General features: G+C 44.3%; 1 protein-coding gene and 1 long non-coding RNA gene across 2 annotated transcripts in view; one reads left to right on the top strand and one right to left on the bottom strand.

Annotated features, from left to right (window-relative positions):
• Positions 1-16150, top strand: part of LOC135376042 (phospholipid scramblase 2-like) — a 40176-nt gene that overhangs the window by 3731 nt on the left and 20295 nt on the right. Inside the window, exon 2 of the mRNA XM_064608647.1 lies at positions 5310-5387. Coding sequence (XP_064464717.1) covers positions 5310-5387 — 78 coding nt within the window. The remainder of the gene's footprint in view (positions 1-5309; positions 5388-16150) is intronic.
• LOC135376043 (uncharacterized) overlaps positions 1-16150 on the bottom strand; it is a 41510-nt gene that overhangs the window by 7785 nt on the left and 17575 nt on the right. Inside the window, exon 3 of the long non-coding RNA XR_010417502.1 lies at positions 12348-12536. This is a non-coding gene — a long non-coding RNA (uncharacterized LOC135376043). The remainder of the gene's footprint in view (positions 1-12347; positions 12537-16150) is intronic.

Raw genomic sequence — 16150 nt, 5'->3', positions numbered from 1 at the left:
GCATCGGATCATCGGATGAGTTGTGTGTCCGTGCAACGTGTGCTCCATATGTGCGTGTGTGTGTTGGGATTAGTGAACCGTGTATGCTTTCCATTCGGCAAACGACGATGTACTGGATGCAATTTAAAGGTATGTGCAAGCCAATAAAATTTTGTGTTTCATGTTCGATGTGCGTGGAGCATTTTCTTCCTTGCTTTTTCTTTTTTTTTGCGAAGCGTGAAGGTAATTTTTCTGTTGGGGAACTCGAGAGGCGCAATGTGTTTCGCGTAATTGGTGAGTACAAGTAAACCTTCAATACGTCCAGTACACTGTGGCTCCTGGCGTCAGCAGGGTTGTCGTACCAGTTGCTTCAGGGGGCACATGGCACCTACAGCTTTCGCAGGCACGCGTGCCCCTTGAAGTCATCTGGCACATTTTTTAAAATACGTGCCAGTTGATCAGACGGCACCTATCCGTCACTGGGTTTAGAGTGTAATACAGCATCCTGTCGGACACTGTGCTTTGCTGCAGTTCTGGCGGAGTAAAAAATTCCGAATTTTCCCGAAAAACTCCGTATTCCAACAAGCGCGCTTTGGTCAGAAGCGGATTTTAGGTTGTCAAGCTCTGGCAGAGATCTCGTGAAAAGCTCTCTTAGTTGTATCGGGATTGTTTGTAGCGGCCATAAGTTATAGAATGCTTGAAGGAAAAAGGGTACCTTCTCTTGACTAGTTTTCAAATTCAGTTGTCGTTATCAGCTGCTTTATTGCGCGATTTATGTGCTAACTAACGCAACGTGTGGCAAAAACTTAGCCGGACTAAATACCGTTTACTACTTCTTAGGTATAAGCCTCGAACGTGGTTACTGAAACACCCTGTAAAGTGGTACGACACGTATGCCCAGCAAGAATTTTCTTAAATTCGCTGTTTGTTTCACGTTCGGAAAGGTCGTTGAATATATCTGTTCCCGATGAGGCCTTCTCAAACGTGGTGGTGTTCCAGTAAATGGTGCAGCTCCTAGTAAACGTTCATAATCTACCCTCATAATTAGTGAAAATATGTTGATAACTTAATTGGAGATGTGTTAGAACACAGCCGTGTTTGTTGTTGTTAAACACAAGCCTTTGGAGTCTAATCCACAAGAAATGATACCATATAGATCAAAATACAAATATACGAACAATCCCAAAATAGCTATAGTTAGTACTGAAGAACTTTTCCGAAAAATTGAAATATTTTTTTTTCTACTACAAATTTACATTCGGACCGTTCTTACTCATCTCGCAGTCTTCGTAGAAACCTGTCCTGGTACTGAAACCGAAGCTTCCCTCAAAACACATGTAAACCGGTCCATTTCGAAGTGACACCACTTCACTTCTAGTTGCCGACAGCCCAGCCCGGACTGGTTCTACACAATGCCCAGTGGTGGTCAACTGGAATTAATTAGTACCAAACTAGTGGCAGCTAGAAAGTAAACTGGCATCAGTTCAACCTGGGCTGGTGGAAACTGGGTACTTGGTGGTACCAGTTCAAGCTCGACTGGAAGCCACCGGGAGGGGAAAACGTACCAGTTCAAACTGGGCTGGCGGCAACTGGAAAGTGAACTGGTATCAGTCCAAGCTGGGCTGTTGGCAAGTGGGCACTGTGTGCAGTCAGTTCAAGCTGGGCTGCTGGCAACTGGAAAGTGAACTGGTGCCAGTTGAATCTGGAGTTGCTGCAACTGGAAGTGAACTGGTGCCAGTTGAATCTGGAGTTGCTGCAACTGGAAGTGAAGTGGTGCCAGTTCGAACTGCACTATTTAGTTGTTTGGGGGGAGTTTCGGTACCAGGACAGGTTAATGTGAAGACTGCAAGACGAAGTTATAAAAACGATCAGAAAGTAAATTTATTAGTAGAAAAGATCATGTTCCAATTTTTGGTAAAGTTCGTTAGTATTAATGAAACTTATTTTGGAATTGTTATATTTGTATTTTTCGCGTTACTGCTCCCGAGATATGAATGATGCGTTTACAGTACAACTGTCGCTTGCTTGTAGAAGAGTGCATGAGCAGCGATTTTTGCTCTTTATGTTCTTAGCGTGATGTGTGACATGGACATTGGTTGTACAATCTAAAGGATTTGTCTCTAAGTTATACCTAGACCTATAGTGTACTAATTGGTACCAGTTGAGACTGGGTCCAGCCAGAAGCCAGTTGGGCTTCTGGCTGGATCAAACTGGTCCCCGTTCGCTCAACTTTTGCCATTTGGCACAACTGGCTTCTGGCTGGTCCAAGTCTCAACTGGTACCATTGGCACAACTAGTTTATAACCGGTCCCAGTCTCAACTGGGCCCGGTTGTAACTGTGCCTGGTTGAACTGTGTTATCGAACAGGGACCAGTTGCCCGAACTAGTACCAGTTGAGCTGGAACCGGTTGAACTGGTCCCTCTTCGGTGACACACTGCATTTGGCACCAGTTCAAAAAGTTTTTGCTTGGGACAACATCCTAGTTGACTCCTGGATTCTCATCCAAGGTGCAGGCCGCTACGCAGCTGCAACTTAAGGAGAAAGACTAAGGTCCTTGTAGTTCCGCGGTCCTGCTCCAGAAAGGCACCTGGTCTACTCGCAGTAGCACCTGTAGGGCTTGCGCGACAGTCAAACAGTCCCAGAAAACGTGTCATTGAATTACAATTAAAAAAAAAAATAAAAAACTACACCACCTAACGTCATGCGGTCAACAACATTTGTTCTTACTGGGTTTTTGCCAACTCCTGATGTGAACGTCGTGTAACGTAAGTTTAATTATGTAAATTATTGCGAGCTTAAGTCGGAAAATTTTCAGGTAATGGCCGCTTTTTCACCCAAGCAATGTGAAAATCGTGTCTAATGTATTCAAATTAGTAATAATTGACAGGGATATTCAGGAGCTATCCCATCGGAAAAAATAGCCGAACATCATACTCTACCGAACTCCCACAGGATAGCGCACGATGAATGTTTCAGGGCAATCTTTGTCAGTCCGAAGAAAGGAAGTTGGAAACCCAGCTCACCCCGGCATCGCAGAAAGAGATAACGCGTCATCTGAAGGGACAAACCAACAACCCTATCACGCATCCCCCTTTCACTCATACATTTTTCTCACTCATACACACAATCATGCGACGTACAGGACCGAAGCAAGCGGCAACTGTTGAACATCAGACAATTGCTGATGCCCTGAGGCTGGAATACATATAGAAATCACAAATACGTACAAAGCCTCAAGTGCCTAACAAACTAATGATGAAAGTTGGAAGTCACTGAAATGGTTAGTTTCTTAGGCACCGGGGGCTATGTATGCACGCTAAGAAAAAAAGGAGTAAAACGGGGAGTAATTGCAGCTTCTACTCCCCTGGACTGCAATTACTCCCTATCTTAGTCCCCTAACCCAACATTTAGTTCCGACATTTACTCCCCAGGACTGAAAATTGTCACTGAACTTCGCGAATGGTCTCCTGAGTGTAATAGTCTACGTAAATATGTGCTCTTAGTCAACTTCAACGGTAATGGCTGTATAACTCATTAAACTGTAGGAATTTTCCAGCCACACAGAGTAAGAAACAGTTAGCGCGTCTTTCTTCACAAATTGTGCCCTATGTGTGATGCAAGATTTTCTATCACTGGATATATCACGGTTGACGGTTTGCTTCAAAGTACTGTATTTTCATGCATGCGCACGAATCATGTACCTGGTACTCTTACAACAGCACGTGAAATGCAGTCTCCACTCTGTGACATTCATTTACTCCCGCGCATTTACTCCGGAAATGGCCTATTTTTTATGGCAATGCATTTTGTGGCATGCAGTGAAAGTACTCGTTCTTTTTCTTAGAGTGTGTATTTGTCATATCTGTGTGTTCCAGCCGCAGACCATCAACTGTCTCATGAATTACTTGCTTGCCCTACGTCCATATCATTCTGCGTGGAAGATATCTGTTCAATTACTGAAATCTTTTCATTTATTGCGCACACCCTCGAACGCTTGAACAGCTCCTGCCCTATAATCCCGCTAGAGCAGTCTGTTTTGATATCAGTCTGGTGTGCACAGCATCACATATGAATGATGGCAGTATTGCAAGACTTGACATACGACTTTGGTTTTATCAGATAACCTCTGAAAGCACCTACCAGCACTTCTTAAAATGAAATTTTGTAGAAAATTTTGAGAGTATAGGAGCGGGTTTGGAAATGCGCTTACGGGGATGCACTGGCTGACACGCACTTGTCACAGGGGTAGTTTGGATTCTGATTGAGCAAATGCACGTCGAACTCAATGTGGATTCGGCGCTGCTTCACGGACACGTGCGAGCTCAAGTCCTGCTTGACCCGATCCATTTCGTTAAAACGGGATTGAGATTCTCGAAACGGCTTGAAGACCGCCATTAACATCCCCGGACGCAGCCAATTTGTGTTAGTAGAAAAGCAGATAACGAATTTCCAAATGTTTCTGGACAAGTCCATAGATTATCACGGCGACTTCTTTAGTCTTGATATGACGGACGACTCCGTTTCCCAATTTGTTTAATCTCGACCACTCTCGAAACCGTGCCGCCCGTGAAGGCTTAGTAAACAGCACAACGTGGAAGAGGATGCGGTTATTCTCGGCTTTTGAGGAGCATTGTCAATCCAACCGTGCTGCCTCGGGAATGTGAGCGCCGCCTGTCGACACACCAACCTTTCAATACGCATCGAGTTAGGCCGTGTAGCAGCAGCGCACACTGAACTCTGTTGAGAAGCACGATGCGGATCGGATTCAATCCGCATTGGAAGTGCAGTATGACAGGTGTTTAAGGCTATTTTTTGCACAAGGGTGCTCTCTTCTGAAGGGACGAAATAGAAAACAATATTTTAATTATTTCGCTTATACCGCTCCCTCCCGTTCGATATGTGTTTTCTTTTTTTTTGCATACAGGTTGATTGGTTGTAAAAAACAAAAACAAATGAAGAAATAAAAGAAAATTTTCTGCGTTCGATATTTCATCTGTTTTGTCATTGTTTGTGCCCTGTCTGAATTTATTGTTTATTCAATGCACGAGCTCTGCTGCTGACACCTTGAGCTCGATTGCTTCTTCGTACCCAACTTATGTTACACGTAATGTAATGTGTTTTGTTTTTGTTGCATTGCACCTTACAACTACTCAACTTCTAAATTGTTTAGGTGTTCTTATTCTTTCCTGTATTGATATAGTTTGTCACTGTTTGGTTTGGGTCATGCTTTGTTCCCTTCATCAATTACAAGTGTGCGACTTGTGCAGTTCTTAGGCGGTTGTATGCATTCTTTCATCACTGAAGTGAAGCTTAACCTCTGTGTTTTCAGATCGTCGCATAATACAACCAAGGACTGGTCTTGAAGGTCTGGCGGAGGAGACTATGGTGCGGATGACTCGTGGACCTGGTGAGCGAAAAATTAAACCAACTCATGTAAAATTGCTGGACAAAGGTCTACGGAACACGCTCCGGTGCATTCCTTCCTCAGAGTGACGCGCCAGCAGGGAATGGTACCGTATACGGACTTACATGCAGCTGACTGGGTTACCTTGGCCATGTATGTCTGCCAGTGCGGTCGCATTCGCTGCAAGCGTGTCACACTGAACAAGGAATGAGGCGTGGTGTGTTCGGTAAACTTTTGACCAGCACCAAACGTAATTCGAAACCATTGCGAAACTCAAGAAGGCAGTATAATAGAATATAACATAAACGTAACATGTACATCAGCTCGCCTATAGTTGAAGGGGGGAGTACCAGATATCCCCTATTAAGAATAAACCGCATAAGAATAAAACATTCAAGAATAAACCACTTAAGAAATATATGTTTGAAAATAAATTTATAAAAATAAACAGCTAAATATATCTGTTTAGAGATCACCGCTTAAGAATCCTCTATTAAAAATAAACTGCTTCAAAATCCCCTCATCATCCAGCACTTAGGCCGATTTATTGCATTCTGCGTCGTGTTAGATCAGGTTATGTCAGGTTAGTTTTGTCTAATTTGTGGTTAGTTTAGGACAGCTTAGGCTAGTTTGGCCCTGTGAGGTTGGTTAAGTTCCTTGTTTGCAGTTCACCTTGCTTTGGGCAGTGCAGGCATAAGAGGGGTTACGCTAATAAATCTTAAGACTAACTCCTAAGCGGGACTATTTGTCTAAACGGGTTGTCCACCTCACTCGCGGCCATACCACGTGATTGTAGCAAGCGTAGGGCAGATGTGGGGGGATTCTGAAAGGATTTATTTTTAAGGATGTATTCTTAAACGTGGATATATTCCTTAGCGTTTTTATTTACACGGGGATCTCTCGGCGATTTTTTTGTGCGTCGATTTTTAAGAGGGGATACGAGTGAGGCGGCATCTCCGATTCACGATTTTTTCGCTCGTAGATGGCGCCACACGAACATACGGGTCTCAGCCTGGAGGAAGCTGTAACCATTACCCTTAGTACAAATAACTCACTCCTCCGCAGGATTGTGTAGTCCCAAAAACACGTGTGACCTCCTTGACTATTGAGATGCAGCGATCTCACGTCATGTTTGGGTTGCCAAGGTCAACTCAGCTACAAAGAAAGAAGGAGGTCCCGACGAAAGCCAATTCTCCACTTTTGTCCCTTTGTGGACTGCATCTGGTGACTTCTTGACGTTATGCTATCTTAGCTTGTCTGACTTTCTGGACGCAGCGCGAAGTCCAAATGTTATGTTTCGTTGGCCCTCGCTTATTTATATTCACCTGCTGATTTTTCTTTGGCGCCGAGTTCTCACGCTAGAACATTTTGCGGACGCATTTTGTATTTAACTGACTATTCTGATTTAGTGTATTTACCTTGCGTCTGTGTGCAAGTGAATCTAAATTTATTTGTCGCTACAAACATTAACCGAATAAGTCCTCCGAAACCTAGACAAGATAAGCCGTGGAGCAGACCTTTGCATTTTGTCTTCTTTATTTGTTTTTTGTTTTTTTTTTCTCTCGGACAGCGTGGATGTGCAGACATCCAAGACTGCAGATGCATACTCTAAATGAGGGGAACTAATGTTTTGATTGTAGATGGGTAGATATCCAGCGAACCGGTATAGATGTAGGAAGGGAGTTGCCTCAGGACAGAAGCCGCCGATATTTCGAACAGAGACCGTTGAAGAAGAACAGTCTCTGAAGAACAGTCTCTGTTCGAAATATCGGCGGCTTCTGTCCTGAGGCCACTCCCTTCCTAATGTTTTCATTGATTGATTTGTAAAAGAAAAAAATGGAGATGTTAGTCCCGAGCCACTCGGAACTAATGCTTTATATGCTGTTAATTTAATATGTTTTGTTGTACCATGGCGAAATTTCCTTCTTATAGTTTCCACAGACGAGCGGCTTTCGCACACATATGGATATCCGATTTCAGAACTTTCCCTTTAAATTTGCCGCCAGCAATGAGAAGGGTGCCCAGAAGAAGCACAGACTGTCAGCTGCTCCCAACGTCAGGTCATATTCTTCAATATGTGTAATTCGTCGGGTTGTACCCACTTTTCTGTTCAGCTGTGTTGTTCGTAAATGTCGTCCCCTGAGGAAAATTCACTTTTGGTACGCGTGGACTGGTTGACTTCGGACGTTGACTTTTTACCATATAGGACGGTGTGAATGTTTGGATTTTTGAGCACCGAAGCGAGTAATCATATATCCTATTCCATTTCCTAATCAAATATGGAATTCAATGTTCGAATTCCACATCGAATTGATGCTTCTACTAAACTGAATATATCTAAAGAGACCCGGCACATGGAGAACACACACAGAAAAAAAGAGTAAGCGCTATACTTACGCATGCATATATGTACCGTACATGTTTGTATTCCAATACACGTTGTATATGTATCCAATTACGGTTATTCAACGAGTCGCTTAATTTATTCGTATACAATTCCATTTTAAAATGACTCACACAAAGCATTTCTTTGCCTAGGTAGTTGCTGTGCGTCAGTTTTGGTGAATTTACTTATTGTGTCTTGCAACAATGCGGCCTGTACAGTCATGGGGCTCCCGAGATGTGATACCGCTAGACATATTGAAATATATTTTTGTCTGTCAATTTTGTTGCTTTCGCCCCGCATTTTATTTTCCTCTTTACACATCACCGTGCACGTCGATCTGCACACTTCTAAAAAAGAACTTGACATGCTCCTGGTCAATCCGAATGACGTCTTCTCTCCTGATTTGTTGAAACTGGACGGCGTACTACTTTTTGTGACACTTCACATTTGTGCTAATTAGCAGAGAAAATGTTTTTTCGTGTTAGCGCTGCGAAGCAACTATTGCTGTACGCGATGTACAGGCGTGGACAGAGGACAGCAGGAGGGAGGGTGACAGGGGGTTAGTATGCGTCCTGGGCCGACTTCAGGGCTAAGTGAGCCGACATTCATCAGGAAAGTCCGACGAAAAACCCAGGGAAAACCTCAGAGAGCACACCTGGTGACAGGATTCCAACCTGTGTCACGTTGTATCAACGAACGTGAAATTGATTGCGGCGTATTCCCTACGAGAAATCGCAAGTGAAAGTAGGTCGAGCTTTCAAAGTAAAAACCCTTAGTAGGTGGTTAGGAATTTTAGTATCTATTTTGAGCCGGAGGACATGAAGACCTGCAATATCGCAACCGGGGATTTCGCAAAAATTCCACGCGTACCAAGAGTGGATGTTTCTCGAGGAGACATTTTTCCGGGGGACATATTTTCCAGATTACATTTCTTCCGGGAACATTTCTTCCGGGAACATTTTTTCCGGGGACATTTCTTCCGGGGACATTTTTTCCGGGAACTTTTTTTCCGTTTTCCTTAGGACATACATGTATCCTTCGAAACCTAGACAAGATATCAGAAGGTCGAAACTTAAAAGGCCGAAAAATTGAAACATCGAACGATCAGAAGGCTGAAAATTCAGAAAACCGAACTGTCAGCAGGCAGGAAAGCCAGAAAACCGAATTACCGTAAGGTCGAAAAGTAAGGAAGCCAAGATACGGAAATTGTTATTCCAACTGTGATAAAAAATGAGCTCTACAAAGTAAGTAGGATAGAATTGTTGAGAATTAATACAGGGAATAAATCGTTTCATCAAACTTCCCTTTAGATAACGTACTTTCGATCACTTAGGCAGAAAACAAAAAGTAAAAGTAGAGATGACTGTGTTATTGCAAGTGTTTATTGTACACGACGACAATCACGTTCGGGTTGCCAAATATATAGAGCGACACCATCTCCTCTAAAATTCATTGAGTGGGTAGTACAAGTCATTCACTGGCAATCACCCACCAGGCACTTTCTTTTTGTAAACATGTCCCCAAGAGTCTAGGCAGCTAAGACGCTCAGACTTGCAAATGCAGGTTGCAGTACACCAGTGCAAATAGTGTTCCGTGAATTTTGGAAGCAAGCCTTTTTTTTTTTTTTTTCAGAACTTGCCATTTTTTGAGTCAATATACCCAGTAAGCACCCTTCTTTTGGGTGTAATATGTGACACCCATCATTGGACCCCGAGCCCGAGAACTGGGGAGACTGAACTATCGAAAGCCAGAGGCCACCAAGAAAGGAAAAATATATATTCGAAAAGTTACATCTGCTACATCAGGTAGATCCACAACGCTGTGCTCAGGACAGGTATTGGGAATTAATGTGCTAAATGCTTTTTATGCATTTAAAATAACTTTGTATGACCTTGTCCAGCGCATGCCACTTTTTGGCAGCATCCCTCGTGTACTGGGGTTGATCTTACAGCTGTGGATAGAGAAAGAGCTTCCTTTGAAAAAGTTCTGTTAAAAAGTGAATTTCTACGTGGGGTCTATTTCAACGTTTTATTCATAAATTATTTATTTCGCAGACATCCTTTCGGAATTCCTTATTTTTCGGCCTTTCCATAATCCAGTCTTTGACTGTTTGATATTACCTCATTAAAAAAAGAAAACTGTCTTCCAATTTCAACACATCGGGAGAGCGAATGATAACACCACTCAGTCTCACTGTGCCTCACCTCCCCTAACCCTACCGTTCTTTTTACGTGCGTGCGATGCGAGACGAATATTGTGTGGCTGTGTAGCAAAGCTTTCCTGGTCTATGCCGCCTATTCTCCCTATTCTCACTCAAGGCCTTCCCATTATTTTGCGACGACCTACTCAACGTGGATCTCTTCAGACAGGTTTCACGACCTCAATTTCGCGCTTCCGCTGCCGGGGAAACCCCTTCTGGGATAGGGTGCCAGAACAGTGACTGCATTCCGCGGAACGATATGAGGTTCTCTTCTAACCAGCAATGTGGCGCTACTGTACGATGGCAAGACGGGGCAGTTCACGGAGCCGTAGATACCTTAAGTTTTTTCAATATTGTGAACAACTGGAGGCATGGACAGACATGACATGGACACGTAAATATTCAAGAAAGAATTCCGCGTAAATGCTACTGATTACATTTCACATATGTGCTCCAGTAAACGAGCTACGAACTTCCAAAAGCGAGAGACCGAACTTATAAATTTTTTGCAGCTTTCGTAAGGTTTTTAAAAACTTCTGCAAAAAAAATTGCAAATGTCTCCAATGCGAATTTTTTGAAATTCTAAAATCTATCGAACAAGGCCATTTTGGTCCAAATCGGTTCAGTATTAGCTGCAAAAGATCGCATTGTTTCGCCCATAGAGAATACATGGGGCCGCCGGAGGTCGTATCCCCTCTTAAGCGTATACTGTGGGAGATTTATTTCTAACAGTGGCTGCTTACGCGTTTATTTGTGAAACGTTAGTTTAAATATTTTTATATATACTTTATATATCTCCATTTTGATGCATATTCTACAGCTGAAAGTTGTACAAAACTGTGAGCTTATTGAGTTTTAGCATATCGGGGCAGTAGTAAGCGTTGACCACTTGCTGCCCACAAGTCAACAAGGCGTCTGGACACCATCACTTAGCAATGGACCTTTTCCATATTCGAGTTGCCGCTGGCGGTGGGATGTCGAACGTCGTGTCTTTCCCCCAATAATGGTGACGCTTTACGAACTGGCACGTACGTTACCAGCTCCGGTGGCGCAGCGGTAACGCGTGCGCTTGGAGACTGGGAGGTCCGCTGTTCGAATCCGCGGGCCGGCTGTGCCGTCTGGGGTTTTTCCTGGGTTTCCCTCAGATGTGTAATAGGCGTATGCCGGCACAGTTCCCCTGAAGTCGGCCCATGGACGCAGCTATCCTCCCCCCGAGCGGATTCCGCTCGGTCTTCCACTTCACCCTTTCCTCTCCTCCTCTCCACCACCTTTCCCTTCCCGAGAAACATGCCGCCTAATCAGGCAGGCAGACCTCTCGGGTTCCTCCCAACGACACTCCTCCTCCTCCTCCTCGGCACGTACGTTGCGTGGGAAAGTAGCAAGAGAAGATTGGAAGAAGAATGCGGAAAGAGTGAAAGCGCATTGTACTCATTACCAGACCTCAAACGTCCACGTAACCTTGAAACCGATTATCTCCCCACAATGAACATGACAGTCGCCCGCAGGTGGGTTGATGGCGATGTTTTCCGCTCAAAAATGGCGGACTCAGGGGCTGGGCATGTGCGTTCGCGGTGTCGGAAATGGTTCATTAGAGGTGGGACGAATCCAGAATTTTGCGAATCCAAATCCAAGGAAGGTTCTGCGAATCCACGAATGAATCTTTCGAATCCTTTCTTTAAAAAGAGTTTAAAAAGCCAAGAAAAAACAAACTTGTACTGGAGAGTGTTTTGAAGCAGAATATGATATATATTTGTTTAATGAAAAAAGTTCAGTTTCAGGAGAAAGTATACCCATATAGTTTTGTTAACATAGTTAACATATTGTTCATCGACTACAAGAAATACATAAATGCTCGAGTCTGAACTATTTCTATAAAGCTAAAGCAACAATCAAAAGCAAAACCATATTACTTTTATACTTGCAATGTAACAGTTGCTAAACTTTTAAACTCTTTCAGTCCAGAGCAATGTATACAAACATACAAGAAAACACCAGTCGGTCAACTCCAGCGGCGACAATGTGAAAAAAGAAACGAACAAACATGGTCGGTAGATTTGTAAGATTCGATTCGCCACTTTGGGCACTGGCATTCGGATTCCCGAATCTTGAATCCGTGTCTAAGATTCGTGAATTTCAAGATTCACGGATTCGGTTGGCAGATCCCTACATTTAATTATTAATTAGGACCCCCTACAGTAATTGGGATCATCCAGGAGGTCACCACAGTAATTGGGGAGCATCCAACTCGTGTCCAAGCCGCCTTGTGTGTTGTCATAAAAAAGATAAAACAAACAGATAGAAATAAAATGGAGATAAGCTGTTTAGTTGAAGATCAATGACACAATCTTGAAGAAAGAGGTCAGGAATGGCCACTGACCATCGTTGGGGTGACGGAGCACAGAGGCAGGTGGTTGGCTACACAGTTCTAAGGCATCACACTAGGTGGCTCCACCTTTCTTCTTGTGATCACCACTTCTGGACACCCTGGGACGTCAGGTGTGACATCATCATGGTATGTCTGGGCAAGTTAGCAACACTCATAATCGAGACAGAGGAACGTAACCTGCTGTGAAAGCAAGAGTAAGATATATTCAAAAAAGACACCATCAATGACAAACAACAAAGAATTAGTTGCACAACAAATCAGAACTGAATTGTAATGCTTTTTTCTCCTCTATCAAGTCATACATCTGCCCCCAAATTGTTACGTATTGAGTTAATGTCCTGATAAAATTGTTAAGAATTATGCCAGTGCAATTCAGCATTTTAATCCCAAAGACTTACCAAATGAGTCTTAAAAAACAGGAAATAACAATGTCTTAACAAGTAACACTATCAATGGCAAAATACAAGGAGCTCAGTGAGGCTGTCCTTTCTATCTGAATGCCAGGCAGATAAGTGAATAATGACACTTTGTTCCTCCTGAATAAAGCCGTGCATCACTCCTCATTGCTATTACTTTATGAACTAATTGAATTGTAAAATTATTAAGAATCATCTAGAACTACACCTGTTTAGATCAAGGCGTTTCAGCACTATCGTCAGCAAGACAGTGCTTCAACAGAATGTTTCTTGTCAAAAAAGACAAAATACTGAAGTAAATGCATCAACAAAAGAAAAGCATGCACGACAAGAGAGAACATGTTTGGGCATGTCAGGACATTGCTCAATAAGTACTATCACACATGCAAAACCACGTGATTGATAGACAACATAGGAAACCGAGCACAGAGAAACACATGAACTAAGTGGAAAACACATTCTTCAGGATCAAACTATTTCTAAGCACACACACTCAACTTATTTAAACAAAACAGTCCACAAAAACAGTCGTCATCGTAAATCGCTCCAGGAAAATGTACACCATCAACCAACTTTTTATTTTCTGTGGCTGCACTAATGGTCAAGTCAATGCTACAGGCACCTGAAACATAGTGCCACTGAATGGCGTCATCACGTCGTGCCTGAAGAGGTTTAGAGTGGGGCTAGGCAGTGGCGTGTAGGCAGTAGGCAGTTTCTGTGACTGTGGCATTCCTTCCAATATCTGGAGGTGTGACAGTAGCTGGGCCCTTCGCCTACTTTGTGGCTGTATTCATCGTGCGAATTGCTCATGTCTTAAGTGCATTGGCAAATTATTCCACGTCCGTGCATGTTAATCCGCAGAACGGACAGGACGTAACCCCACGGCACAGTGCTTGTAAGCTTTTACACTGCGTGCTGTGCTTTGCGCAGAGACGACTATCCCTCATGTGAAACTATACGACAAAAGCAAAAAGGACTGAGAGAGAAAGAGCGATAGAGAGAGATTAGATGTGAGGCAATAGTCGAACACCCGAAAGAGATCTGTCATCCGCATATGTGGAAGGTAGATGAGGATGACATACGAGACAGGCGAGATGGTCGTTGGACTCCACGCAAACAGACAAAGAAAAACGAGCCTTAGTTTTGGCCAAGGGTCATCAGAAATCAGCGAGTTAAAGCTAAGCCCGAATTCTTCTCGATAACGATTCCGAAAAACTGACAAGCCAGTCATGGTACTGATTTCACCTGGATGGCACCACATCTCTCGGCTAGATGCGATAACACTGCTTGTCTCGATTTGAGGCCGCGGGTCATACGCTATCTAGAGCTTGATGGTATGCCAGCATCTCTCCCGTTCTTGTCCTTGCTCTTGTCCCTCTTAATACGTGCATGCTGTCTGCACCTATGGGAGAGGTCTGTCTGCACCCGATCTCAGGTAGCGTGACTTCTTGACCTGCGCGACGCACAAAACACCGACGGCACCTGACGCATCTTTATGGCCTACGGCTTCAGAGTAGGTTGCACGATGTTTTCTTTTTATGCTTTGTTTTGCTGAAAGGCTTGCTATTTTGAACAGATAAGAAATGTCGTACTGCTGCGTGCCAGGATGCACGTCCAATGCCAAGAAAAAAGTCAAGGATATTTCATTTCACGAAATACCGAGTGAAGAAAAGCTACGAGCACGTTGGCTGGAAGTCATACCCCGCCGGAACTGGTGCCCAAACACCACCTCGGGATACACAACTGTTTGCAGTCTCCACTTCCTACATTTCGACTTCAAGGAAGGATGCAAGAGACGTCGCCTCAAGAGGGGAGCGGTCCCAAGCGCGTTTCAGGACACGTCCTCCGTTCAACCGGACCCCAAAAAGGCAAGGTACACAGAAGAGGTGGATGACAGCCCAGAGATATCATGCATGGTGGAGGCGACTGCTACTGGTTCTGTTCTCACGGACCTGGCGGGAGCGCTTCACCGTCCGCAGTCTCCGCCTTGTCTCTTCAACCGTGGTCAGCCTGCGCTCGGTGATAGCAGTTCTAACTGAGAATCGGGAAATGAGCCTGAGGGACATGACGGCTGCTCTGAAGGAATTAATGGCCTATCGACCACAGTTGAGGACCAAGCCATCCAAGCCGACGTCCGTTTGTGAACAACAGCATCCGTGCTGGGACGACAAAGGTGGGCATGGAAGGAAAGAGACCTGAGAGCTCTGGTCCAGAAGCTCCAGCGTGCACTTGATGCGTGTAAGACCAAGCTGAAAAGGTTAAAAGAATACAAACATGCCTCCCAGTACCTAAACATGGTTGAGGCTGCGGAGGAAATAAGTATCCGAGCAAGTTTCCTCGTGGACCAAGTGAAGAATTTTGCGTGTAAGTCGCAGTCTTGGTTCAACATGACTCTGAGACATGCCGTAGTGCAAAGGAGCCTCCCTACGAAAGCCTACGAGCATCTGAGATCCGCAGGCATGCTCAGGTTGCCAAGCAGGAGCACACTCCAACGATTCATGGGGAAACTTCGCACATCAACCGGGCAGGTGGGCTTCACGCCCTTAGTTCAAAAGAGGTTGCAAGCGAAATCAGCGGCGTTAACTTCTCCTCAAGCGAAGCACTGCTTCCTTGTAGTAGACGAAATGAAAATTATGCAGCGCCTTCAGTATGAGAAGCAACGCGAAGCATTTGTTGGAGAAGTGGAACTGGGACCAGATCAGGAGCCTGTTAAATCCAACGAGCTCGTTTTGGCTGACGCACTGCTGTGTTTCATTCTAAATGGACTTTCTTACCCTCTGAGGGTTTCGGTGGGATATTTCTTCACGTGGAACTGCATAGATGCTCAACTACACGACATTTTCCGCTACGTACTGATACAGGCGGAAGGCGCCGGATTTGAAGTCCTCCGCATCGCGACCGAGTTAACATCCTTGCCATGCGACTGCTATGTGGCGGGAACCTGACACATAGTATTAGCCATCCAAATGACATGTCAAGAAAGCTTTTCATCGCGTATGATCAATGCCATCTTGTCAAAAATGCCCCTTCACAGTTCCTGGCCCATGGTCTCGGTAAGGACGGCAAAGTTTTATCATTGCACATCAAAAAGATGTACAAGGCGTAACAGAACAGCGTCATCAAGCCTGTCCGGTTTATCACGCGAAAGCACGTGTATCCGACAAACATTGAAAAAATGAATGTCGAGCGTGCTGTTCAGGTCCTGTCAACACCAGTAACAGCAGCCCTAAGGTGCTTAATTCAGGCCCTTCAAGAGCAGGGGGGCCACACGTGCGATATCGGCTTTGCCAGCGCTGGTCCCACTGTACGGTTTATGGGAGCTGTCTACCGCTGGTTTCTCCTCATGGATGTAAGCAATTGCACACAACATGTCCACAA

This window comes from Ornithodoros turicata, unplaced genomic scaffold, assembly GCF_037126465.1.
Source record: "Ornithodoros turicata isolate Travis unplaced genomic scaffold, ASM3712646v1 ctg00000996.1, whole genome shotgun sequence".
NCBI classification, from domain to species: domain Eukaryota; kingdom Metazoa; phylum Arthropoda; class Arachnida; order Ixodida; family Argasidae; genus Ornithodoros; species Ornithodoros turicata.
The sequence above is the reverse complement of the archived record's forward strand: the minus strand, read 5'-3'. Positions and strand labels throughout refer to the sequence as shown.